The sequence below is a fragment of the Chiloscyllium punctatum genome, chromosome 15 (genome assembly GCF_047496795.1).
Source record: "Chiloscyllium punctatum isolate Juve2018m chromosome 15, sChiPun1.3, whole genome shotgun sequence".
Classification (NCBI taxonomy): Eukaryota; Metazoa; Chordata; class Chondrichthyes; order Orectolobiformes; family Hemiscylliidae; genus Chiloscyllium; species Chiloscyllium punctatum.
Genome location: NC_092753.1, coordinates 7,800,992 through 7,828,949, shown reverse-complemented (window position 1 = coordinate 7,828,949; position 27,958 = coordinate 7,800,992). Strand labels below are relative to the sequence as shown.

The window sequence follows — 27,958 nt, the reverse complement described above, 5'->3', positions numbered from 1 at the left end:
TTTGTATCATCAGCAAATTTGCTAATGTTACTATTAATACCATCTTCTATACCATTAATATATATTGTAAAAAACTGTGTTCCCAGCACTGATCCCTGCGGTACCCCACTGGTCACTGCCTGCCATTCCAAAAGGGAGCCGTTTATCACTACTCTTTGTTTCCTGTCAGCCAACCAATTTTCAATCCAAGTCAGTACTTTGCCCCCAATACCATGCGCCCTAATTTTGCTCACTAACCTCCTGTGTTGGACTTAATCAAAGGCTTTCTGAAAGTCCAGGCACACTACATCCATTGGATCTCCCTTGTCCATCTTCAGAGTTACATCCTCAAAAATTCCAGAAGATTAGTCAAGCATGATTTCCCCTATATAAATCCATGCTGACTCTGACCTATCCTGTTTCTGCTATCCAGATGTGTCGTAATTTCATCCTCCACCACTGAGGTCAGACTAACTGGTCTATAATTTCCTGCTTTCTCTCTCGCTCCTTTCTTAAAAAGTGGTACAACATTAGCCACCCTATAATCCGCAGGAACTGATCCTGAATCTATCGAACTCTGGAAGATAATCACCAACGCATCCATGATTTCTAGAGCCACCTCCTTCAGTACCCTGGGATGTAGACCATCAGGCCCCGCGGACATATCAGCCTTCAGACCTAACAGTCTCTCCAACACCAATTCCTGGCAAATATAAATTCCCTTCAGTTCAGGTCATTCAGTCACTTACCTCTGGGAGATTGCTTGTGTCTTCCCCAGTGAACACAGAAATGAAGTACCAATTCAATTCTTCTGCTATTTCTTTGTTCCCCATAATATATTCTCCTGTTTCTGTCTTCAAGGGCCCAATTTCAGTCTTAACCATTTTTTTCTCTTTCACACCCCTAAAAAAGCTTTTACTATCCTCCTTTATATTTTTGGCCAGTTTACCTTCGTACTTCATTTTTTCTCTGCGTATTTCCTTCTTAGTAATCCTCTGTTGTTCTTTAAAAGCTTCCCAGTCCTCCGTTTTCCCATTTATCTTTGCTATGTTATACTTTTTCTCTTTTGACTTTATATGTTTCTTAACTTCCCTCGTCAGCCACGGCCACCCATGCCTCCTCCTAGGATCTTTCTTCCTTTTTGGAATGAACTGATCCTGCAACTTCTGCATTGTACACAGAAATATCCGCCATTGTTCCTCCACCATCATCCCTGCTAAGGTATTGCACCATTGAACTTTGGCCAGCTCCTCCCTCATTGCTCCATAGTTCCCTTTATTCAACTGAAATATTGTCACTACCAATTGTACCCTCTCCCTCTCAAACTGCAGATTGAAGCTTATTGTATTATGGTCACTACTTCCCAATGGCTCCTTCACTTCGAGGTCCCTGATCAATTCTGGTTTGTTGCACAATACCAGATCCAGAATTGCCTTCTCCCTGGTAGGCTCCAGCACCAGCTGTTCTAAGAATCCATCTCTGAGGCACTCCACAAAGTCTCTTTCTTGAGGTCCAATACCATCCTGATTCTCCCAGTCTACCTGCATGTTGAAGTCCCCCATAACAACTGTAGTAACATCTTTGCGACAGGCCAATTTCAGCTCCTTATTCAACTTACACCCTGCAGTGTTTCTACAAAAATAAATTAGTTACATGATGCATTTTATAATTTGGAAACTTGGTTTTGAAAATTAACAGAAGCATATATAAGTTTGACATATATTTCTATAGTATGCATTTAGTAGAGAGAAAAATAGTTTAATTTAACATTAAGAGATTGGTGGCCGGCTAGCTGGGAATTTGTTCACACATTTTGCTTAGGTTTTAAAAGGCAGCTCTGTCTCCTGACAACAGCACATGCACACCATGCACTGCTGAAACCCACATACATAGATTAGATTAGATTACTTACAGTGTGGAAACAGGCCCTTTGGCCCAACAAGTCCACACCGACCCTCCGAACAGCAACCCACCCAGACCCATTCCCCTACATTTACCCCTTTACCTAACACTATGGGCAATTTAGCATGGCCAATTCACCTAACCTGCACATTTTTGGACTATGGGAGGAAACCGGAGCACCCAGAGGAAACCCACGCAGACACGGGGAGAATGTGCAAACTCCACACAGACAGTTGCCTGAGGTTGGAATTGAACCCAGGTCTCTGGCGCTGTGAGGCAGCAGTGCTAACCACTGTGCCACCATGCCGCTTAAACATATTCTCATGTATTAAAGTTCATCTTTCTCTGCACCTTCTCTGTGGCTGTATTCTGTTCTACTCCCCTTATGTAATGTCTGATTTGTCCAGATAGTACATAAAGCAATACTGGAGGTAGGTTTGCTCGCTGAGCTGGAAGGTTCATTTTCAGACGTTTCGTCACCATACTAGGTAATATCTTCAGTGAACCTCCGGACAAAGCACTGCTGGTGTTTCCTGATTTGTATTTATATGTTTGGGTTTCTACCAGCAGTGCTTTGTCCGGAGGCTCACCCAAGACGTTACCTAGTAGGGTGATGAAACATCTGAAAATGAACCTTCCAGCTCAGCGAGCAAACCTACATTCAGAACCTCAACCTGAGCTACAAATCTTCTCAAAACTTGCTAATAAAACAACACTTTTCATTGTATCTCAGTATGTGACAATAATTAAACAAATCAAATCAAAATGTGCACGTAAACAGGTTCAGGTTCAAATAGGATGTGGCTGCGGAGGGGAAGGAAGACAATGTGCCCTCTCCTGCCCCCTCACTGCTGATGTAGTCTGGGTAGGTGGTGTTCAGGTGTGGGAAGGTGGAAAGAGGATAGAGGTGGTGAGAAGGGCAGCATAAACAAGTGGCCGTAAACAAGGGGGATGCCAACAGCAAACTCTGCCTTGAGAAAACCGTTGATGTGGATAGCCCGGTGGTTTAGAAAACAAAGGAAGTGGGGCGAAGAAGTTGGGCTGCTGTTGAGTAACAAAAGGTCTCCTTCAACACAGAGAGCACATAGAAACAAGCTTCCTTTTAGAAAGGAACAACTACCCAGTAATAATACCATCTCAACTAGTTCTTATATGGTGTAAAATAGCTCATGGTTTTTCTCTTTGTGTGTAATGAATCTAGATATTCTTTTGTTAAAGAAACATTGAATCCCCTCGCAATATGTTCAGTCACTGACCACCACAGTTAAAAAAATGTTGCAAAAATAAAACTTATGATCTATTAAACCAGGTTTCACTCTGGGATCAGACTTCTCCAGCTTCACCATCAGCTGGGATCATAACAAGAGCCACACTAAGGACTGAGAAAGATCAACTATTTTCAGTTCTGTAAGACTCTTACATTAAATAACCAGGAAAGATCTGCATATGTTAAAAAAGATAAGACATACAACCCTAAAAATGTTTTTCAGTTCTGATAAAAGATGACAAGAGGTGAAACATTAACTATTTCTCTGTCCTCCACTGCTGTCAGACCTGAGTATTGCTACCATTTTGTTTACAAGACTAAAGGAAGTCTGCTGGTCTACAACTTCAATTCTGTTTTCTCAACAACATCAGTACCTCACAGTTGCTGTGAGTTCTTAATCTCTTTCCCTAGCTGAATCCGTCCTTTGTTTGACATGCAAAAAGCAAGAACTGTCTGCAAGAATGAACTTCTGTTGCATAAGGACTGTCGCTTTGCATTCAGTTTCAAAACAGAGCTTTTCTGCACCAACTTTAGATACTCACAAACAAGGCACTACTGCTCACTAATCAACAATCCTTCAATTCATGAATTTCTTTATCATTTTTTAAAATAACTTCCTTCTTATTTCTTAAATTCTCAGGGCAAGGCTGCAGCAAATAGTGAGCATGACTTGATTTCTGTCAAGATTTTAGATAGCTCGCAAAGGCTGCCTTGCATTCTGCCAACTGACCCATTTTTGCTCGATTCTTTAACAAATTTGTTAAAGGAATAGCCATTGTTCTGAAAATATGCACAGCTTTCTGGTAACACCACACATTCATAAAAATCTCAATCTCTCATGTAGTTTTAGGAACAGGGCATTCTATTATCGCCTTCACATGCACTCTCCTTGACAAGACTTGTCCTTGTCAGACAATACATCCTAGGTAAGTTATTCTTGCTGTTCCTAGTTTACTTTTGGCTAAATCTATTACTAAGTCAGCGAAATGTAATTAGTTCAACAGGTCTTCTATGTACTTTTCCCATGTGTTGCTATTTATCACAATATTATCTTAATAATGTACTTAGTTACAAACATAGCTATGATGAAACTCAGATGCCTTTGGAATGTAGTTGGGGTACTTTTTTTTTAAATACAAATGGCATCATGTCATATTGCTATTTGGTGTAACAAAAGCTAATATTTCTTTAGCTTTTGACGTCAATGGCACTTGTCACTACCCCTTGAACGGTACAAACTTTGACAAGAATGAGGAACCATTTCAATCGTGCAACTGAGTACGAATCTGTTTTTGTACCTTGCTATAATCTCTACAGATCCTAGTTCATCCATTCATTTTAAGAACAAACACTACCAGTGAATTCCAGCTGTTTTGTCTAGGTTCAATCACATAGTTTTATAGCACTTTTTCCACTTGAGTTTGCTTTTGTGGGTTCAAATGATAAGGATGCTGTTTTATCGATACTGACTTGCTTATATCCACATTATGTACTTTGCTACTCAATAACCAGATGTATGTCTACAGATTAGTAAATTATACTAATTAGCCTAACAAGATCCTCTCATTGTAATTTCTCTAAATCTGAAAACAGAGTGTCTGCATGACTCAGTATATCTGCATTAGCTGATCAAGATGTAGGAGGTTCACTTCAAGAGCTGTCTAATTTTCCTTTTACCTGTTATTGTCTGCCACCTTCCACTATTCTCACCACTGACATACTTTCTGCTCCTTATTCTTTTCAATGAGACGTTTTCAACATGTTTAGGCAACAAAACCAAGTATTCTTTCTATGATCAGAAGTAATTATCAGACATGTCACTTTGCTAATCCTCCTAATTACTTTGTGTGGAACACTGAATTTCACTTTCATAGGTTCATATTGCAACGGTAACAATACCAACGCTGCCATTTCTGCTTTAATGCTCCTGTTGTTGAACGTTTATGTGCTCATTCTTTCAGTTTCATTTGGACATGAACATGTAATCCAACACTGAGTATGTGCTTTTTTTAAGCTCAAGAACTTCTCCAGCAATTTTAATGGATCTCTAATGTCGTCAACATCAATCAATTCAAATGGACTTAACACAATATACTCATTTGGGAATTTCTGATAGCAAATACAGTTCAATAGGTATTCCTGACAGTGTGCCTTATCCTCTGTTTTGAGAACCTGATGGTAACTCTCCCAAACTTTGCGTTTGCAGATGATACACAATGCACTCATTTCACCCAAACAGCTAATAATCTGGAAAACTTTAGTCATAAAACTAGAAGAAAGTGAGGACTGCAGATGCTGGAGATCAGAGATTAAAAATGTGTTGCTGGAAAAGCGCAGCAGGTCAGGCAGCATCAAAGGAGAAGGAGAATCGATGTTTCGGGCATAAGCCCTTCTTCAGGAATGAGGAGGGTGTGCCAAGCAGGCTAAGATAAAAAGGTAGGGAGGAGGGACTTGGGGGAGGGGCGTTGGGAATGCGATAGGTGGAAGGAAGTTAAGGTGAGGGTGATAGGCTGGAGTGGGGGTGGGGGCGGAGAGGTCAGGAAGAAGATTGCAGGTCAAGAAGGCGGTGCTGAGTCTGAGGCCTGGGACTGAGAAAAGGTGGGGGGAGGGGAAATGAGGAAGCTGGAGAAATCCGCATTCATCCCCTGTGGGTAGAGGGTTCCTAGGCGGAAGATGAGTCGCTCTTCCTCCAGGCGTCGTGTTGCCATGGTCTGGCGATGGAGGAGGCCAAGGACCTGCATCTCCTTGGCAGAGTGGGAGGGGGAGTTAAAGTGTAGTCCACAATGAGTAAAAAAAAGGAGTTATTTTTCCAATACTACATCAGCTGTAATTGTCTTTAAAGCAGCAGCTTCTGAGATTCTGATTGCCATATTCATAATTGTATGAATAAATTGATGTCAGTTTATGTCACAATCCACTAACACATGATGAAATGGTTCTTCAAAAACTTGTGTAGGTATCAAAAGTGCTGTCTTAATTACATGAAAAGGTTTTCTTCTTCAGCAAGGGAGAGAGAGAACTAGTTGCTCCATATCCCTGGCTGTAGTTATGGATTTGGATATGTCTTTTGAAGAAAAAGGGGTCATCTTTCCTTTAAACCAACCCTATCAGATCTCTCATCTAGTCTTTTGCACTCACAGAACCTCAATCTTTTAGTTGCAGTTGAGGCTACAATATCTAATCTAATCTGCTCCGTGGCCTTTTCCTTTTAGGCTTCCTTTACTGTCTCATCATGAGTTCCCATGCACTTCTCTTATATTTCCAGCATTCTGAACAAATGTGCCCCACTGTTACCATGGAAACACCTCAACTTCTTATTCGCACATCCGCACCCAGTATTTTTCTTCCTGATCTGAGAGGATAACCTTGAGTCATCACAACTGCTTTCACAGGTAAGGTGAATTGGCCATGCTAATTTGCCTATAGTGTTACGTGCATTAGTCAGAGGGAAATGGATCTGGGTGGGTTACTCTTCAGAGGGTCGGTGTTGACTTGTTGGGCTAAAGGGCCTGTTTCCTCACTGTAGGGAATCTATTCTAATAAAAAAAGCTTCTAATGCTTATGTCCACCTGTCAAAATTATTTTGTTTAAACTTTCTGAATTCCATTTTTCTTTATTATTCATTCACAGGATGATGGTGTTGCTGGCTAGGTCAGCATTTATTGTCTATTCCCTATTGCCCAAAGGGTAACTAAGAGTCAATTACATTACTTTAGGTCTGGAGTCACATGTGGGCCAAACCAGGTAAGAACATCAATTTCTTTCCCGAAAGGATATTAGCAAACCAGTTAGGTTTTTCCGATAGTCAATTCATGGTCATCATCAGACTTTTAATTCCAAATCTTTTTTGAAATCAAATTCAACCATTAACTGTGGCAGGATTTAACCCCAGGTCCCCAGAACATTACCTGGGTCTCCAGATTAACAATCCAGCAATAACACCATAGGCTGTTGCCTCCCCTGATGTTTGATCCAACTGTTTCCCAAAATTCCTGTACCTTTGTCTAGGTGCGTCTAGCACTAACTCAAATGCAGCCAACATAGCTATTTTTTTATAAATAGTGTCATAACCCGAGAAACCTCCTTTGACAATGAAGTATAAATTTCCAGTGCTTTACCTGTCAATTTACTCGGTATGAGTAGTGCCATGTCCTCCCCTGCCTAATTAATTTGTCTCATTACTTTCTCAAAGGAAATGAAGAGTGTCTCCACTCTTTTCCTCGAGTTTTAACAGGGCCTGTGCAAAATTAAACATTTCCTTAATGGACTTCAAATTATGATTCAAATTCTCCCCACTAGGGCTCGCATCAGTACCTGACATCTCCAATTTCAATTGCATCATTTTATGTTTATATTCATGGTCCCTCACTTTCTCTTCTCTTTGCATTTCTAGTTTTCTCACTTTGTTTCTTCATTTCCATTTTCCACCATCTTGATTCCTTCTCCACATCTTTCTACTCTTTCTTTGTCTTTTTCTTCATTTTGCAAGTTCCATCTCTAGTTTCTTCAACTTTTCCTCAAGCTCAAGCTGCTTTAACCATAACTAAATATAAACTAAATCCAACATTTCATTATCTGGAGTAATTGGTCTCTCTTATACTTCCTTTAAAATAAAGTACCGGGCTAATACTTAACTGCATCTGCCTTCAAGGCTCTATTTTCTCGGTTTCAAATCAATCCTAGGCAAGAGCCCCCAGACTTGGTTAGTCCTCACTGGGGAACATGCTAGAAATCAAGCTCCACTTTTCCAGGAGTCATTACAAAAGTTAAGTCTTTAAAAAGTATGCAAAATTCCCTAATTTGCCTGTCTTTTAGACCCAGATTGACAGAAAGCACAGACCAGATTTCCATACTGAACAAGAACTACTATTTGAACTAGTGACATATAACACTACTAGTTAAAAACTCTAACCCCAATAAAACTCCCCATGACATGCGCATATAATTAGACAGATACAGGCATGCACAATAAAATGGATGTAATGGACAGATGGCAAGACTGAGAAAGTAGTTCAATGGTCTTTGCCCACAGTGTTGACTAACATGATGTTTTTGGTCTATCAGGACTTGCCACTCCTCAATCTTCCTTCTCAAAGTACTTTCACTCACTTGCAGGAGGTACAAGGCAACTGGTTCATACTTACAACATCTCTGGATTATTGGTTAACAGACAAACTTGCAACAACTGAAGGAGAAAAATTAAACTGGCATTCTTAAGACTTGAGGTTTTTTTTATTTCCTTGTTGCTATTCCTATGGCTTCTGCCCAAACCGTCACACCCCACAAGTTGTTCAGCAAACTGGGAGCCAATCACACTGTGTTGGCAGGCAGAAACCCTTTGTCATCAAAAAGGTCAGTATTTTTTAGAGCAACCTCCATTCGTACACACTTCTAGTGACTGCAACTCATCTGTAGTAATCTCCCTTTCTGCAGTGCACGTAACATGCAAAAGTGCCCATACGTACCAACCAATCCCACCTTCCAGTGGGCATCCATTTCAACTCCCCATCCTACTCCGCCCGATGACATGGTCCATTCTGGGTGTCCTCCACCACCTAAACAAGGCCACCTGCAAACTAGAGGAAGAACATCTCCTCTTCTGCTTCTAGAGCTTACAACCATATGGCTTGAACATTGAAGTCACCAGTTTCCAAACCTCCCCACCCTCCATCCCATCCCAGATTCAACCCTCCAACTTGGCACCACCCTCTTGACCTGACCGACCTGTCCATCTTCCTTCTCACCCATTTGTTCCTCACTTCCCACCAACCTATCACAATCACCTCCACCCATCTATCACCATCCTACCTACCCTTCCTCTAACCCCATCCCCCTATTTATTTCTCAGCTCCCTTTCCCCTCCCTAGTCCTGATGAAGGGTTATGCCTGAAATGTCAACTCTCTTGCTCCACAGATGCTATCTGACCTGCTATGCCTTTTCTAGCACTACATTTTATTGACTCTCACTCTCCAGCATCTGCAGTCCTCACCATCTCCAACCTGCCAACATAGCCAACATCAGCAATGTATATTTCATTCTCACTGCAATACGCATACAACTTCTTGGCATTTTTATCGATAAGAATCTAGAAATTAAGTTTTGGCATATGTCCATTAAATACTGCCCATTTGAGTTGCCAGTTTCATACAAGTGAAGGGCAATAAAGAATCAACTGCAATGATGAGAGACTGGACTCACATGTTCCCTTTCATAAAGGACAACAATTAATCAGTTGACTTTCTTGGCTTCATGGTCACTTTTATTAGCAATCAGCTTTTTATTTTAGATGTTGTTTGGACACAATTTCATTTCTCAAACAGTTATGGTGGAATTTGCACTTGTATTCACCAGACAACTAGTCAAATGACTGATTATAGTTCTCAAATTACCTATTAATAATAAAGAAGTAAAAATCACCTCACCTACAGACAGGAGGCGCCATGTAACTGCAGGAGATGCAAAGCAGGCAAACACATCATCTATGCAAGAGAAGTGAGTGAGTTGTGGTAGGATGACTGACTGCCCTCGACACTGGCCCCACATGTAGACCTGACCACCCTGGGTCTTAGCAGCTGAGGTATGAGTGGAATGACAAGCAGCAATCTCCACAATCCTAAACAGCAAAAAAAAAGAAACAGTACAGTACACAGATTAGAAGAAAGCATACGAAAACCATATGTAAATCCCTTACACATAAACTACTGCTTATGATGATTATGAATGGTCTTTGAATAGGGAGGCTTTACTCACATGTGCTATATTTTGGCCATTACCAATAATTTTATATTTATTTACCCTGCATTGGTTCAATAAATAATTTTCTGTTTCATGGCATTGCTACAAATCTGTTATTCCTGGAGTTGGACCAAATATTAAAGATTTTTTTATTTAAGGTACACACAGTACTAAGTTACCTAACTTTCAGACCAAGGCTGATAGAAAGCATGGCCCAGCGTTCTGTACTAAACAAGAATTCTTATTTATTGTAGCTATAGTCTAATTAAACAGTCACTTACTGTACATTAACCTATTGTGGTTCACATAGTAGAATATCTAGATCACTCTGCACATCTGAGTACTGCAGTCATTCTCCATTTCATTAATAATCTTTCTTATTCTTCCTACCAAAATGAACAACTTCAATACTTCACCTGCCAGACTCTACCAAATTTAACCTATTTGTAATTGGTCATGATTGCCATTATATCTTCTTCACAATATACTTTCCCACTTAACTTGGTGTATCACCTGCAATTTTAGCCACTATAACTTTGGAACCTTCAGCAATGTTATTTATAGAAATTAACTGCAGGATCCCACTTGTTACGTGCTGCCAATGTGAAACACCCATTTATGTATAATCTGTTTTCTGTTAGCCAACCAAAATTCTATCCATGCTAGTATGTTACTCCCTATAAAACAATCCCCTACTTTGCACAGTAACATTTTTGTGGATTCATATCAAATGCCTTCTGGAAAGTGAAGTACATTGACAGGATTCCCTTTATCCACTGCAGATGTTACTCTTTCAAAGAATTCCAGTAAATTGGTTAAACAGATTTCCTTTTCATAAAACCATGCTGAATCTTCCCAAATACTTTGGATTTTACCAAGTACCCAGCCACAGTCTCTAACTAACTAATCTATGTTTTCCTATTTCTGTTTCTTTCCCTTCTTGAATTGAAGGTTAATGTTTACTATTCTCCAGTCGAATGGAACCTTTGCAGAATGTAAATGAATTCTGGAAAATAAACACAAATACAGACACTACCTCATTAGTCATCCGTTTTAAGATTTGAGAATTAAGGTCATTAGGACCCAGTGACTCATTATGATACAGCTCCAGTTTGCAAAATACTGTTTCCTTACTAGAATCATAGAGATGTACAGCATGGAAACAGACCCTTCGGTCCAACCGGTCCATGTCGACCAGATATTCCAACCCAATCTCGTCCCACCTGCCAGCACCCGGCCCATATCCCTCCAAACCCTTCCTATTCATATACCCATCCAAATGCCTCTTAAATGTTGCAATTGTACCAGCCTCCACCACATCTTCTGGCAGCTCATTCCATACACGTACCACCCTCTGCGTGAAAATTTTGCCCCTGAGGTCTCTTTTATATCTTTCCCCTCTCACCCTAAACCTATGCCCTCTAGTTCTGGACTCCCCGACCCCAAGGAAAAGACTTTGCCTATTTAGCCTATCCATACCCCTCATAATTTTGTAAACTTCTATAAGGTCACCCCTCAGCCTCCGACGCTCCAGGGAAAACAGCCCTAGCTTGTTCAGCCTCTCCCTGTAGCTCAGGTCCTCCAACCTGGCAACATCCTTGTAAATTCCACACGGTTCTTCTCTTCTTTCCTCCACCTCATTTACAGGTATCACAGAATTTTATTTAAATCTTTTATGGTGAAATCAGAAGCAAGATATTTATTTATTATATCCACCATTTATTTATTGTCTATAGTTAACTTGCCATCCTCATCTTCAAGAGGTGAGATTGTAAAAACACTCACTTTATTTACTCCTTTCCCTTTTTAAATACCCATGCCATGTGTCTTTACATTTCTAGCTAGCTTCCTCTCAACTCACTTATCAATCAATTCAACTTATAGTCATTCTCCACCATTTACTATATTCTGAAGTTATCTGTCACCAATCTTTGTGCAATTATATTGTTTTTCCTCAGGTCTGATGCTCTCAATTTTTTAGTTACCCATAGATGATGGGTCCTCCATTCAAATAAAGAATCTCTAGTCTTGCCTGCTGATATGTTCTTAGGTTCTCATACAGAACTTTTCTGCCACAGCTAATTTAAAGAGTAACTGAGTATTGTCTGAGATTTACTACATTACCTTTCTCTATCCACAGTGATTTGCACAGGACAGGACTGGTTGCTTTTTACACCACTGCCCAGCTGGCCATACGCATTAGCTCCCCAGGAATAAAGCAAACCCTCATCTGTCAGTGCCAGAGTGTGAGCATAGCCGCAGACAATCTGCAAATTAAAGTTATAAGTAACAAATGATAGAATCAAGCACCTTCATTCTGAAACAAAAACAAAATTCATCCTCAGTTTGGATAAGCTAGTATTGGGTAAGCTAGTAAGCATTAAGCATGGTAAGCTAGTAAGCATTAAACACACATCAGGTTAAAGGTAAAGCACCAATCTCTATTTTTGCACCAAATCACCAGATTTTATTTCATGGTAAGCCAAGTAAGGTGCATGTATTAAAAACTTCAAGGGTAAAGAAATGCAAGTATGGAGTTTATGGTATTGTTAGGGTGTTACATTCGAATTAGGAGCACGAGTAGGCAATTCAGCCCTTCAAGCCCGTTCCGCCATTTAACATGATCATGGCTGAACCTAATCTGGTCTAAACCCCACACTTCTGCTTGCTCCCCACAGCCCTTTACCCCTTTATAAATCAGAAAGCTATCTATTGCTTTCTTGAATCTGTTGATTAATTCTGCCTCCACTGCACTCTGGGGCAGTGCATTCCACAGATTCACAACCTTCTGAGAAAAGTTGTTTCTCCTCATCTCAGTTTTGAACATACCTCCTCTCACTCTATTTCCATGATGTGTTGTTCAAGACTATCCCACAAGTGGGAACATCTATTCAATCTCTACCTTATCAATCCCTTTTAGTCTTTTATATAGCTGAGTCAGATTCCCCCTCATTCTTCTGAACTCCAGTGAGTACAAGCCCAAGCTATTCAACCACTCCTCATATGACAGCCCTTTCATCCCTGGAATCAAAGTGGTGAACCTCCTCTGAACTGTTTCCAGTACCACCACATACTTTCTCAAGCAAGGAGGCTAAAACTAGAGACAATATTCAAGATGTGATCTCACCAATGTCTTATATAATTGGAACAACACTTCTTTACTTTTATAATCCAGTCCTTTTGCAAAAAATGCGAGGATTCCATTTGCCTTTCTTATTGTATGCTACACCTGCATACCTACTTTGTGGTTCATGCACAAACATGGCTGATGCTTCTGGACTGACACACTTTGAACCTGCTTCCCATTTAAATAATAATTTGTCCTTTTAGTTTTCTGGTCAAAATAGACAAGCTTGCACTTATCCACATTAAATTCCATTTGCCAGATTCTGACAAATTCTCATAGCCAATCAATATCCATCTGTAAACTCTATCCCCTTATAACTGCTTGCTTTCCCACCTATTTTAGTATCATCTATGAACTTTGCTATGTTACACTCTGTCCTTGATTCCAGATCATTTATATAGATTGTATATAGTTGAAGTCCAAGAAAGGAACCTTGCAGGATCCCACTAGTTACAGACTGCCATCCACTGAAGGACACATTTTCCCAACCCTCTGCTTTCAATCCGTCAGCCATCCTCTGTCTGAGCCATTAGTCTACCCTTATCCCTCTGGGATATAACATTCTAGATCAGTCTTTATGCGGCACCTTGTCAAATGCTTTCTGGGAGTTGCTAGCTACAATCAGCTCACTGGCTACTGGTCTTTAACCAACAGTGCAATACATTTTGTGATTAGATTAGATTACTTACAGTGTGGAAACAGGCCCTTCGGCCCAACAAGTCCACACTGCCCCGCCGAAGCGTAACCCACCCATACCCCTACATCTATATCTACCCCTTACCTAACACTACGGGCAATTTAGCATGGCCAATTCACCTGACCTGCACATCTTTGGACTGTGGGAGGAAACCGGAGCACCCGGAGGAAACCCACGCAGACACGGGGAGAACGTGCAAACTCCACACAGTCAGTCGCCTGAGGCGGGAATTGAACCCGGGTCTCTGGCGCTGTGAGGCAGCAGTGCTAGACTTACTGTATCCTTCTCTATGCCACAAGCCAAAAAGTTGCAGATAACCACAGAGCCACATTTGAGACAGAATCTCAGAAGTAGCAGCATGCAGTCCTTTATGAAGGAGACAAATTCTCACTGCCTTGATTTTGCATCTTATGTTAAATTACAACAATTGTTATGATGTAAGCTGAACAATACTCTAGATCTTCTTAAATATATGGAGGGCACAATTTTAAATGTAAGTCAGAACTAAACAGCTGGGTATGAAGTTCAGTGCAGGTGCCTAAAGCAGTCACTTTTGTGCAAGTTTCAAAAACAATCACAGTCAGAGGCTGAGCGGTGACCTTATGGAGGATTAAAAAATCATGAGGGGCATGGATAGGGTAAATAGACAAAGTCTTCTCCCTGGGGTGGGGGAGTCCAAAACTAGAGGGTACAGGTTTACAGTGAGAGGGGAAAGATTTAAAAAGGGACCTAAGGTCTTTTCCATGGGGCAACTTTTTCATAGGTTGGTGCATGTATGGAATGAACTGCCAGAGGAAGTGGTGGAGGCTGGTACAATTACAACGTTTAAAAGGCAACGGGATGGTTATATGAATTAGAAAGGTTGAGATGGAAATGGGCCAAATGCTGGAATATGGGACGAGACTTATTTAAGATATCTGGTCCGTTTGGACAAGTTGGACCAAAGGGTCTATTTCCGTGCTGTACAGCTCCTATAAGGAGAAAGTGAGGGCGATGCCAAGTTGGAAGGTTGGAAGTGGGATAAGTTGGGGAGAGGGGAAAATGAGGAAAGTGGTGCAGTCAACATTGATGCCGTGAGGTTGGAGGGTCCCAAGACGTAAGACGAGGCGTTCTTCCTCCAGGCGTCATGTGGTTAGGGTTTGGCGATGGAGGCGGCTCAGGACCTGCATGTCCTTGGTGCAGTGAGAGGGGGAGTGGAAGGGTTTGGCCACGGGACGGTGGGGTTGGTTTGTGCGGGTGTCCCAGAGATGTTTTCTGAAGGGCTCTGCAAGTAGATGTCCGCATCGGGAGCAACAGATCCAGTAAACGACATGTGTGGAAGCGCAGGTAAAACTCTGATGGATGTGGAAAGCTCCTTTGAGGCCTTGGACGGAGGTGAGAGGGAAGGTGTGGGTGCAGGTTTTGCAATTCCGAAAGTGGCAGGGGAAGGTGCCGCGAGTGGTGGGTGGGTTGTGGGTACATGGACCTGACAAGAGAGTCACACCACCTTGTGCTCCCACGAGGAGGTTGAACAGTTCATCAACTTCACCAACACATTCCACCCGACCTTAAGTTCATCTTGTCCATTTCAGACACTTCCCTCCCGTTCCTGGATCTTTCCCACTCGATCAATGGTGACCAACTCAAAACGGACATCATCTACAAATCCACTAATTTCCACAGCTACCTGGACTACACCTCCTTCCACCCTGCCTCCTATAAAAACGCTATCCTTTATTCCCAATTCCTCTGCCTCTGCCACATCTGCTCCCAGGAAGACCAGTTCCACCACAGAACATACCAGATAACCTCCTTCTTCAAAGACTGCAATTTCCCCTCCCAAGTGGTCAATGATTCCCTCCAGTGCATCTCATCCACTTCCCACACCTCTGCCCTCGAACCCCACCCAGCCAACCGCAACGAGGACAAAGCACCACAGTCCTCACCTTCCATCCCACCAACCTCCGTATACATTGCATCATCCTCCACTATTTCCGCCATTTACAAATAGACTCCACCACTGGAGGTATATTTCCCTCCCCTCCCCATCTGCTTTCCATAAAGATCATTCCCTCTTGTGACTCCACCACAGGAATTGCAAAACCTGGCCCTCACCACCCCCCCTCACCTCCATCCAAGGCCCCAAAGTAGCCTTCTACATCCATCAGAGTTTTGCTTGCACTTCCACACATCATTTACTGTAGCCGTTGCTCCCAATTTGGTCTCCTCTACATTGGGGAGGACAGGACACCTACAGGCAGAGCAATTCAGAGAACATCTCCGGGACACCCGCACCAACCAACCCCACTGTCCTGAAAATGAACACTTCAACCCCAACTCCCACTCTGCCAAGAACATGCAGGTCCTGGGCCTCCTCCATCGCCACACTCTGACCACCCAATGCCTAGAGGAAGAATGCTTCAAGTTCCGCCTTGGGACCCTCCAACCTCACCATCAATGTGGACTTCACCAGTTTCCTCATTTCCCCTCCTCCCACCTTATCCCAGTTCCAACCTTCCACCTTAGCACTGCCCTCATGACCTGTCCTACATGACGATCTTCCTTCCCAACTATCCGCTCCATCCTCTTATCACCCTTACCCCCACCTCCATCTACCTATCACACTCTCAGCTATCTTCCCCCCAGCCCAACCCCCTCCATTTATCTCTCACTCCCTCGGCTCAAAAGCCTCATTCCTGATAAAGGGCTGCTCCTCGGATGCTGCCTGACCTGCTGTGCTTTTCCAGCACCACACTCTCAACTATGACTTCATAAGGTGATCTACATATAAGACAAACCCTCTCTTCTATTGCAATTAAATAAATCTATGTTCTATAAACAGAATGCTCCCTCTGCCAACACGGTTAATTAGAGAGTCAGAAATTGACTTTCATGTGCCTCTATGTACTTCAGCTTTCATATGTCATCATTGCACATTGGGAGGCAGGGAACAGGAGACCAGAAGCAAGCAAGAGCAGGGAAAGCCTGGTAAAGGTGGTGAGCCAGAACAGACCAGCCCACAACAAACAAGCCAAGAATGGTTGTGCATGCTCTTTGAAGTATGTCATCGTGCCATCCCTTATAATGTCTCCTATGATGACTTCCCCACGATAACTTACCACACACCAATGATCTCCTTTAGTCTCATGTGCAACAATGTATAAAGATAAAGAACTGTTGCAAGCATCTTGCAAATCTTCAGATTATCCCAGATCACTTCACAGGATTCCTTAAGAATACTTTCATTGCTATAGAGACAAATGTGGTGTCCAAACTCTGTATGCTAAACAAACTAGTTAACCTGTTTGCTATAACAAATATTCCCAAAAAAGGTATTCTCAGTCAGTTTAGCACCTCAGCTAACAGATGGTTGTTTCAACAATACCACATTCTTTCAGTACTGCATTGAGGTGTCATATTCTGAAGTCACAATTGATTGAACACTCAAACTTTTGTATTGTACAAGAGTGATAGCCAACAAGCCATTTTGTCTACTACAACTGGTCAGATGCATCAAACATACCTGACACACATGAATTCCTTGTAATGCAGCCAGTCTGCATGGGGTCGGCTGATTTCCATTACTGCCCAATCCAAGTTGCCCATTACCATTATAACCCCAACCATAAACCTGCAATGCAAGATAAACTAGTTAAAGAAAGAACAGAAAGAAGTAACCCTCATTTCCTCAGGATATCCATCCCAAGGAGCTTTAAAGCCAACGAAATACTTGAAGTGTAGTCACAGTTTCAACTGAACAAAGTATACACTTAATTTGCACACAGCAAAGTTCCAATAATAGCAGTAAGGTAAATGAGATCATCAATGACAGTGGTGTAAGTCAAAGGTTCAGTGCTGGCCAGGACATGAGAACTTCCTTATTCTTTTTTTAAAAAATATATCCATTTAAGCAGGCATGGGGGACACAGCTTAACATCTCATCTGAAAACAGCAGTCCCTCAACATGACACTCAAATGTCAGTTTAGATTAGGTGGTGAAGTGGGCCTTAAATCATGACAAGAGCAAGTGAGGACTGCAGATGCTGGAGATCAGAGTCGAAGAGTGTGGTGCTGGAAAAGCGCAGTAGGTCAGGCAGCATCAAAGGAGCAGGAGAATCGACGTTTCGGGCATAAGCCTCCCTTCAGGCCTCCCTGAAGAAGGGCTTATGCCCAAAACATCAATTCTCCTGCTCCTTTGATGCTGCCTGACCTGCTGCGCTTTTCCAGCAACACATTTTTCAGCTCTGATCTCCAGCATCTGCAGTCCTCACTTTCTCCTAGTTGATTTTAACCTACTGCAAATCCTCTTGCAAGGATGCCTTCCTTGAAGAAGCTCTCCTCCTCCTTCTACAAGGATCTCAGTGAGTCCCTCTCTCACTTTCCTGAAGAAGGGCTTATGCCCGAAACGTTGATTCTCCTGCCCCTTTGATGCTGCCTGACCTGCTGCGCTTTTCCAGCAACACATTTTTCAGTAACTTCTTCTGAATTTCAGCTACCCTAACATCTGCTTGAGGTATTACTGTGACTTTTGGTGATGGACTTTGTCTAGCTACTGTTCTGGTCACTACACACACTGGAAAAATACTAAGAACCTGTTCGAGCAACTGTTCCACCATTTTAGCCTCAACTGGACTTACTCTGATTGTAGGTGAAGCTATAACTTTCATTCCTGCCAAAGTATTCCCAAGGAATAGGTCAACTTCATCCGTAGGTAATTCCTTAATTACCTCAAACAACAAATCATACTTAAATTTTGTACAATGCTTTTCCACCTTTTCCATTTACTAACACTTTGGCTTTCAATGAACTATCTGGGAGGGAAACTAATTCTTTCTCCAGCAAGAGTATTTAAATAGCCTCTGTATGCCTCAACAGTTGAAGGCTTGGATGGTTCCTTTGAAGAAAAAGTGGTTATCTTCCTTTCAGATAAAACCCCTTCCTATCTTGTGCTGATTAGAACACTGCTTCACAGGATGTTTGCATTGGTTTGCAGGAAGCACAGGGTGACTGGTTCACACTCATAAAACACCTCTGACTCATTAATTCCAATTTACAGCTTAGAGCAATTGTTGAATGAAAAATAAACTGGTTTTCTCCATGCTGAAAGTCGGCTGTGTGGCAGAGAACAGACATGTTGAGTTTGTCAAGGCTTGATGGCTCCTCCCTATCTCGATCACAGCCCAAATTAACCTTCAAATGAAACGCGCTACAAGCTGCAGAAACAGTACCTAATTTTTCACACAGACACTTTCCACCCTCTAAGACTCAACTAGTTATTGAGTTCAACTACTTCAGTGCGTGGCCATTTTGATAACAACACCCTCAGCCTCAGCTATGTCTTGTTAGATTTACACTAAGCATAGCAGACCCATTTTTCTCCTTTTTACTCCTACGTTATATATCTACATCTCCTTTACCATCATACATGCTCTTTGTCTATTGCTCAAGGCATCCTTGCCACCTATCCCATTCGATCCACCCCGTCTCTGTCAACAGGATAACCATTTTCTAACCCTGCACAGTTCTGAAAAAGAGTCATATCAGATTCAAGACATTATCTCTGTTGCTTTCGCCACAGGTGCTATCAGATCTGCTGAGATCCAACAGCATTCGCATTTTTATTTCAGGTCTCCAGCATCCATATTATTTAGCTGTTATTTAACTTTTTACAGTTGGGAGAAGCAGACAGCAGTACAGTATCAATTAATGCTATGTTAGATGAGATCAAACTGAGGCATAATGCAACAATATCTGAAGTTTACTGCACACATATATGAACACACAAAGTGTGGTAAAAAGATTGATGAGCTTCAGGTGCAATATGCCACCACATCACAATCTGTGGCTATAACAAAGATCTCTCTTAAAAACCAAAAAGGTAGGACTGCATATTAAATATTCTTGGATTGAAGGTGTATTCAACATTAAGGAAGACTCAATGAGTTGCACAGCACCATTCAATTCCCATCACACCAGCCACCCAATTGCACAGCCTTGCACAATGTTTAGCCATGATGTTTAGCACCTAGCATCATGGACAAGAAACATTGCATCATGGTGATCTCAGCCAGAGAACAAACACTCCTTGGAAACGATCCCTGGCAAGAATAAAGAAATTCTGTAACATTAGCCCTACTAACACATTAATGATGACTATATTAACCTTTTAAAGTATAAAGATTAATAACAAATTTACTCATTAATCATATGACACCACTCACCTCTCCATTATCCAGCACTGCCATAGAAGATGACTGACCACAGGCAATAGTTGCAACCACTTTATTTTGTAGGCAACTGGTCACTCTTCGTGGTGTTGGCTGATTAGAAGTAGATCCTGATCCAACTTGTCCACAGTTATTATAACCCCATGCATAAACCTATTAAAAATATGAAATCCATCAGCAAAAAATGTTTCTTAATAAGATCTTGTATACAAGATCAATAGGGAACGATTCTCCATTTAAATACTAAAGGACTAAGGACAGAAGGCAAGGATTTTGTACAAAAGAAGCTCTAATTCAAAAGGCATGCAAGGTTGAAACTCCTTTCTTAGGGGTTTGTTCCAATAAACACATGCAAGATAGTACACAAATAACTGATTTGCCTTTTATTATTTTCAGTTTTAATTCAATATTTAAGCACACAGACCAAAAGTTTATACATCTGTAACAGTCGTACAAACCTCATATTTCATTCCTGATGTCAACTTCCAAAATATCTTTCCTCCCTGTGTATCTGAACTTTATACTGCTTGGGCCAAACATGTAATTCTATCCCTAAACACTTTAATTCACATAGCCCTCTAAATCTTTTTTTTTTAAATCTTCCGTCCTTTAGCTCCATGTCTATTTGTTATTACATATTTGTAAAATGCATTCATACACTGTTCTACATTCAAAGAATGAAAAAAGAAAAATAACTGTTTAGATGTATATCATTGGCAATGTATTTGTTAACATTCTGATAGATTCATCTTAATAAATTTGTATTGCCATCTACAACACAGTCAATATATAATTGACTATCTCCAGTTGCCAAGATTAGCACATCTCCAACACTTGAGAAGCTCGACAGCACCAAGCTCAAACAAGCCCACTTAACTGGCATCCCATTGATTCTCCATCTTCAACATTCACTCCCCTCACCACCATTGTGCACCATTTACAAGATGCACTGCAGCAACTTGCCAAGGCTCTTCAATACCTTCCAAACCCATACCCTCTACCAACTAAAAGGAAAGCAGCAACAGACACATGGGTACACCACCATCTGCCCCAGCATGTCACAGACCACCCTGATTTAAAACTCTCTCACCATTTCTTCACAACAATTAGGTCAACATCCTGGAACTCCCTCCTTAATAGCATAGGGGATATCCACATGAACTATAGCAATTTAGGAAGGTGGCTTACTAAGTTTGCTTCTGAAGAGCAATAGGAGATGACAATAAATTCTGGCCTTATTAGTGATGCTCATAACCCAAAAGTAAACAGCAAAGTCCATCTATTAACAAGTACGAAACTACATAGTGAAACTATATAGAGATGTGCTAAAATCTCAGCTCACCTACCACAACATATAAAGAAAATAGAATTTTGTTAGTCTTTGCAATTGAGTCAAAATATGAATTAGACATTGCTTTGCTTGTAACAAATGAAAAATGTCCCATACAACAAAGGACATTAATATCTTTTATCAGAAGATGATTTAAGCTCTGTCTGCTCACCAATTTTCTGAAAACAAAACATAAAATTACAATTCTCCTTCTGGTGATGATAGATCCAATACCCTGTTTGAGTCATCCCAGCATTTGGCAACACTGGCAATAACAAGACAAAAAAATATTGGGCAACATAGGGTCTAGTGAGAGAAAGCAACTAAAGGAAATCCATGTTAATAGGGAAATTGTGTTGGGAAAATTGATGGTATTAAAGGCCAACAAATTCCAGGGCCAATGATCTACATACCAGAGTACTTAAGCAAATAGCCGTATAAATTGTACATGCATTGGTGGTCATCTTTCAAGATTCTATAGATTCTGGAACAGATCCGAAAGTAGCTATTGTAATCCTGCTATTTAAAGAAAGGAGGTAAAGAGACACCAGGAACTACAGACCAGTTTGCCTGATGTCGGTATCATGGAATTTATTACGAAATACTTTACAGTAAAGCAATTGGAAAACAGTGCTAGCAACTGTCAGAGGCAGGATGGATTTACGAAAGGGAAATCATGCATTACAAATCTAATGGAATTTTTCGAAGATGAAACTAGTAAAGTTGATAAAGGGGAGAATGGATGTGGTTTAATGGATTTTCAGAAGGCTTTCAATAAGGTCCCACATAAGAGACTGACATGTAAAATTAAAGTACGTGGGATTGGCAGTAGTTTACTGACATGTATAGAGAACTGGTTGGCAGACAGGAAACATGCAAGTGTAGTAGGCAGTGAAAGTAAATGGTACATTGGTTATCATAGTGGAAATATTCAATTACAGCTGCTGACATGTTGCAATTGCACACATCCTTGGTGAGACCACACTTATGCACTTTTGGCCTCCTTATCTAAGGAAGAGTGTTCTGACTGTCGAGTGAGCGCAAGGAAGATTCACTAGACTGATTGTTGGAATGGCAGGACTGATATATGAAGAGAGACTAGATTGTTAAACTCACTGGAGTTTAGAAGAAAGAGGAGGAAATCTCAAGGTAACATATAACATTCTAAAAGGATTAGACAAGGTAAATGTAGGAAGGTTGTACCCAAAGACCAAGGTGTCCAGAACCTGGAGTGACAGTCTAAAGATAGGGGGTTGGGCATTGGCCAGTTGAGGCCAAACAACTGAATGTTTCAAAATAGTTAAATATAGTTCTTGGAGCTGAAGGGATCAAAGGATATGTGGGAAAGCAGGAATAGGTGTGGAGTTAGATGATCATATTGAACTGCAGAACAAGCTTGAAGGGATGAATTACTTATTCCTGCTCCTATTTTCTATGTTTCTATGGAATAGCAGCAGCCCATCCCATTACATCACACAGAAAATGAGAGGTCACAGGCCTGTGATTTCCCACTTGCAGCAAGTGGAGTTCCACACAGGGTCTGCCTGATGAGAGATTCCTAAACTGCTTGGTCTGACAGGTGACAATGATGGCTAATGCCACCAATTTTACTCTGACCACATATACAGGCCATTATTTCAGTGCACCAATACAAGCTAGTGAAGCACTTTTTAAAATTATTTATTTATATTATTTTTACTCTTTTACAAAAAAGTTGTAAAAATACAAAGATACAGTAGAATAGAGATAATATAACATTATATTACAACAGTATTAACAATAAACTACTGACTGCAGAGAACCATCATCTTATTCTTACTTAACCCAAGTTAAATTAAGAACAAATTAAATAAAATGAAATGAAATTAAATTACCATTAAACTAAATTAGATTACATTACATTACTCCACTCACTGCACCTCCACCAAAGCTCCCATCCATGAAAGCAACAGTTATTATACACATATTTACTAACCCTCCTCTCCCCAGGGTCCCCAGACCACCAAATTTGGCCCTTAGGGCTGTATAAAGGCCCTAATTAGTATTGCAGATAGATCCATATCAATGTAATTTAGAAAGGGCCGCTACATCATATAAAATTGCTCTGTTCTATGGCGTACCACATTTGTAAGATAGTTTTGGGGGACATGCTCCATCACAAGTCTATGTCACCCCATAAGACCTGGGTTTTTTTCTGATATCCAGTTCACTAGAACGTTCTTCCTGGCACAGTGTGTAAGAATATTAAATAACCTCTTCCCGTGTTCACCTAGAGAGCACGGTTCAGCAGACCCAAAAGGGATACCAGGTCCACTTTAACTTCAATTCCCAGGATCCTCTCCAGCTCATTCACGCTGGCACTCCAGTATCCACAAATCTTGTGGTAGGACCAAAAGCAAGGTATAAGGGTGCCTGTGCTAATTTTACATTTGGGACATCCTGGGGAGGAACCTTTCTGGCACCATATGGGCCCTGTGAAGGATCTTCAATTGCATCGCTTGTGCTTTATTGCGTATTGAAATTTTCTTCACGTTCTCCCATACCTCCTCCCATGTTTCCGATGAAATTTCTTCTCCTAGCTCCTGATTCCAGATCTCATGGAGCCTCTCCATATCCCCCAAGGCACTCCCTCTCTGCAAACGATATATGGTACTAACCGAAGAGTACTCCCACAGCGGAGCACTCTTCTCTCTATGTCTGACTTGTAGGGCTGAACCAAGAGCATGGTTTTTTCTGTATATAATCCCTAACCTGAAAATATCGGAAGAGGTCCCTACTAGGTATCCCGTATTTCTGACTTAACTGGTTAAAAGAATCAAGAGCTGTCCCTCCCTTACCCTCCAATGCTTTGAAGCTGGAGTCCATTGACCCCTGCCTAAATCCTGAGGCTCCCACTAATGGGGTGAACAGCGAGGTCTTAAGCAAGTTGCCCTCACCCTGCCACATTTTTCTCCATGCTTTCACAGTATTTAAGATAGTTCGGCTCTCACAGTGCTCAGCCACGGATCTCATCTTATGCATAAACAATAAATTAACGAGAGGACACCTGGCCTGTGAGGCCTCAACATCAAGTCATATCGACAGTGAGTCCTTATGCGCCCAGTCACCCACATATGACAATAGGGCGCCTATTTGGTATCTCTTCAGATCTGGAAGATCCACCCGCCACCACCCCCACCAATACCCTGCAGGAGTTGCAGCTTGGTCAATTTAATTAGGGGATGCCTACAGCACGAAATAAAAGAACCCAAACCAGCCAATAAAGCTCCGCAGCACCTGCCTGGGCAGCAAAATCGGGAGCGTCCTTGTAGGGTATAATAACATGCATTTTAATCAGAGCTATGTGGTCTAGCCACAATATTGGTAGCCCCTTCCACTGCTGCCAGTCCTCCTATATCCTTTCCAACAGTTGCACAAAGTTAGCTCTATACAGCTGATGGAAGTGGGGTGGGGGGGGGGGGGGGGGGGCGGTGTAATAAAAATACACAACAAAGATATGCTATATCTCGAATAGAAAGGCCAGAACCAAAATCTTACCGTATCAGCAACATAAGAAAACATTAGTGTTAGTTCCTGAATGCAGAACAGAAGTATGGGATCACAAACCTTTTTACAAGTGATTCTGCACTTTAATACAATATTAATTCTGTTTCCCCACCAATCAGAGAAAAAGATTGTTTTTAAGAACAAGTATAAACAGGAAACAAAATGGAATATATATTCAAACAGCTTTGCATAACAAAAATATTAACAACTTTCAAATCTGTACTAAATATAATTTAAAAGCTACAATGTTGATAAATTATGAGCCTAATAAAACCAGTGAACAGTGAATAATTGTCATACAGAAATATTTTAGATAGTTTCTGGCTTAACTGATGTTTCAACACCCAGCTGGGCACTTTTGTACACCTCAAACCATACATCTTGTAGCAAAAATAGAGGAGGGCAACGAGGCAAGAAGAACTGGATAAAAACCATTCTGTCAACTAATCAAAAAATGAAAAGGTGACATAGCTAAAGAATGTCAAGGATTGAAAATTGAGTGAGCATTTTTCTTTTAAACTGGTCTCCACTGGGAAGAGATCTGTAAATAATCAGTGTACACTAAAGTGGAAGCTGGATTTGGTACTGACCTCCAAATCTCAGGACAATAGCGCTAGGAAAAAGTAAATGCAGGTCAGATCTTGCACAACTGCATTGTGAATTTAAATAATGCTTCTAATGTAACAAACTAACAGAGAAGCACTATTAGTCATAAAAATGGTACTAAGCCAAAATAGAAAAAACGATACAAGGAGTGGTGGCTAGAGATATGATCAGAAGAGTGAGTCTTAAAGTATTTCTTATAGGGAGAGAGGTAGAAAATCAAAGGTTCAGGGAGGAACCTTTAGAGCTTCAGGTCTGCACAGCTACAGACATGGCTGCAACGCTGAAACAGGATAGATCTCCAGAGGTTTGTAAGGAAGGCAACAGAGCAGCCCAAGACTGCTGACCTTCAAAACAAAGTACCAGTTAAACAAGGCTTGCTGATTTATACACGCACCAACACCCATGTCCTTCCAACTTTCAATTCATATTTGGATGTATTCGTCTGCAATTTGGAAGAGTCTATAGTGATATCAATTTCAACTATCCATCCAAAGGAATGCTGTAATAGCTAATTCACTTTTTTACAAACTCTTAAAACAGGGATGTCTGAAGAATTATGATGCAGAAAGTATTTTTTTGAAATGAACATCGCTTTTCTCCATATAAAGATTGTACTCACTTCTCCATCAGATGTCAGAATCATAGAATGATGGGATCCACATGCCACCTCGATTACTTTCTTGTGGAGCAAATTTGTGGAAATCTGACAAGGAGATAAACCTTGAGTTGTTGTCCCATTTCCTAGCTGACTGTAACCATTATTGCCCCAGGCATAAACTTCTCCATCTGCAAACCAAGAAGAATTTTTTTTTAAGTTCTGACAAAGAATCATTGGACTCAAAAAGTTAATTCTGTTTTTGTCTCAACAGATGCTGTCAGACCTGTGTTTCTCCAGCAGTCTAATAAGTTTCTAAAAACAAAAAAAAAGAGTCAGATGTACTACACAGAAACAGACCCTTCAGTCCAACTCATTCACGCTAACCAAATATTCTAAATGTATCTAGTCCCATTTGCCAGCATTTGGCCCGTATCCCTCTAAACCATTTCTATTCATATACTCATCCAGATGTCTTTTAAATGTTGTAATTGTACTAGCCTCCACTACTTCCTCTGGCAGTTGCCCCTTAGGTCGCTTTAAAATTTTTCCCCTCACCCCTAAAGCCTATGCCCTCTAGTTTTGGACTCCCCTACCCTGGGGAAAAGATCTGATTATTCACTCTATCCATTGCCCCTCATGATTTTATAAACTTTTGTACGGTCACCCCTCAACCATCGACATTCCAGAGAAAACCTATTCAGCCTCTCCCTACACCATAAACCCTCCAAACTTGGCAACATTCTTGTAAATCTTTTCTGAACCCTTTCAAGTTTCACAGCATTTTTCCTATTACAGGGAGACCAGAATTGAACACAGTATTCCAAAAGTGGAATGTCATAATCAATATCCTGTATCACCACGACATGACTTCCCAACTTGTACACCCAATGCACTGACCAATAAAGGCAAGCATATCAAACGCCTTCTTCACTGTCTACCTGTAACTCCACTTTCAAAGAACTATGAACCCTGCACCCCAAAGTCTGTTTGTTCGGCAACACTTCAGGACCTTTCCATTAAATGTACAAGTCCAGCCCTGATTTACAGTACCAAAATGTAGCATCTCATTTGTTTAAATTAAACTCCATCTGCCAATCTTGAACCCATTTACCCATCTGACAATACAGAAATGTTTAATAATTTGTGCAAGCTGTTTTTGAAGAAGTCTGAAGAAAACTTCCTTATAACTTCACCAGATATTTCAGTGAACACATTAAGGACGAGTAATATTATCAATATATTAAAAAGGTTAAAGTTGCACAAAGTACAGTTACTGGGTTGTGAACAAGGTTCGCACACAAGTCAATTTATCTGCAAGTCGAACACAACGTAGTACAATTTAAAACAGCCATTTGTAAGTACAGAAAATGTTCATATGTCGGGCCTTTAAAATTATACCCCATCATGGTATTGCGTTTGTAGTTTGAGGAACCCTGTACTATGTTGCCCAAATTAGTATTTTTTCAATGTACCAATTTCTATTTGCTTGTTTAAAATCTCCTTTCCTGCTTTTGAAGGCACTAACTCACTAAAGTGCAGTTCTCCGTGTACTGGCCACTCTTAGGTCCAAGTCCATCACTAGAGCTTTGGTAGGAAGAATTGCAGATTATTTAACTGCTGTAAACCTTACCTTGAAGCCCATACCCTAGTCCAGTTGGAACTAGTAATAGTCATGGTACTGGCTAAAAGTGCATTCCCCATCCCTAACTTAAGATTTTTGGTAAATTACTGCACCCAACAGCCACCAAGAATCTGAGTAAATAATTCTCACAGAACAGGAGAAAGTGAGGACTGCAGATGCTGGAGATCAGAGCTGAAAAATGTGTTGCTGGAAAAGTGCAGCAGTTCAGGCAACATCCAAGGAGCAGGAGAATCAATGTTTCGGGCATAAGCCCTTCTTCAGGAAAATGGCTGAAGAGCTTCAGGGCGGAGGAGATGACCTGGGAGGGTGCAATGAGAGAGGG

At 41.1% G+C, this 27,958-nt stretch overlaps 1 protein-coding gene across 7 annotated transcripts in view; it reads right to left on the bottom strand.

Annotated features, from left to right (window-relative positions):
* The window catches only part of LOC140486022 (RCC1 and BTB domain-containing protein 2-like), a 68,472-nt gene that overhangs the window by 28,566 nt on the left and 11,948 nt on the right, over positions 1 to 27,958 (bottom strand). For all 7 annotated transcript variants that reach the window (XM_072584561.1, XM_072584562.1, XM_072584560.1 and 4 more), the window contains 5 exons: positions 26,016 to 26,182; positions 19,909 to 20,067; positions 17,211 to 17,318; positions 12,009 to 12,151; positions 9,572 to 9,762 (listed from right to left, as the gene is read on the bottom strand). In XM_072584561.1, coding sequence (XP_072440662.1) covers positions 9,572 to 9,762; positions 12,009 to 12,151; positions 17,211 to 17,318; positions 19,909 to 20,067; positions 26,016 to 26,182 — 768 coding nt within the window. The remainder of the gene's footprint in view (positions 1 to 9,571; positions 9,763 to 12,008; positions 12,152 to 17,210; positions 17,319 to 19,908; positions 20,068 to 26,015; positions 26,183 to 27,958) is intronic.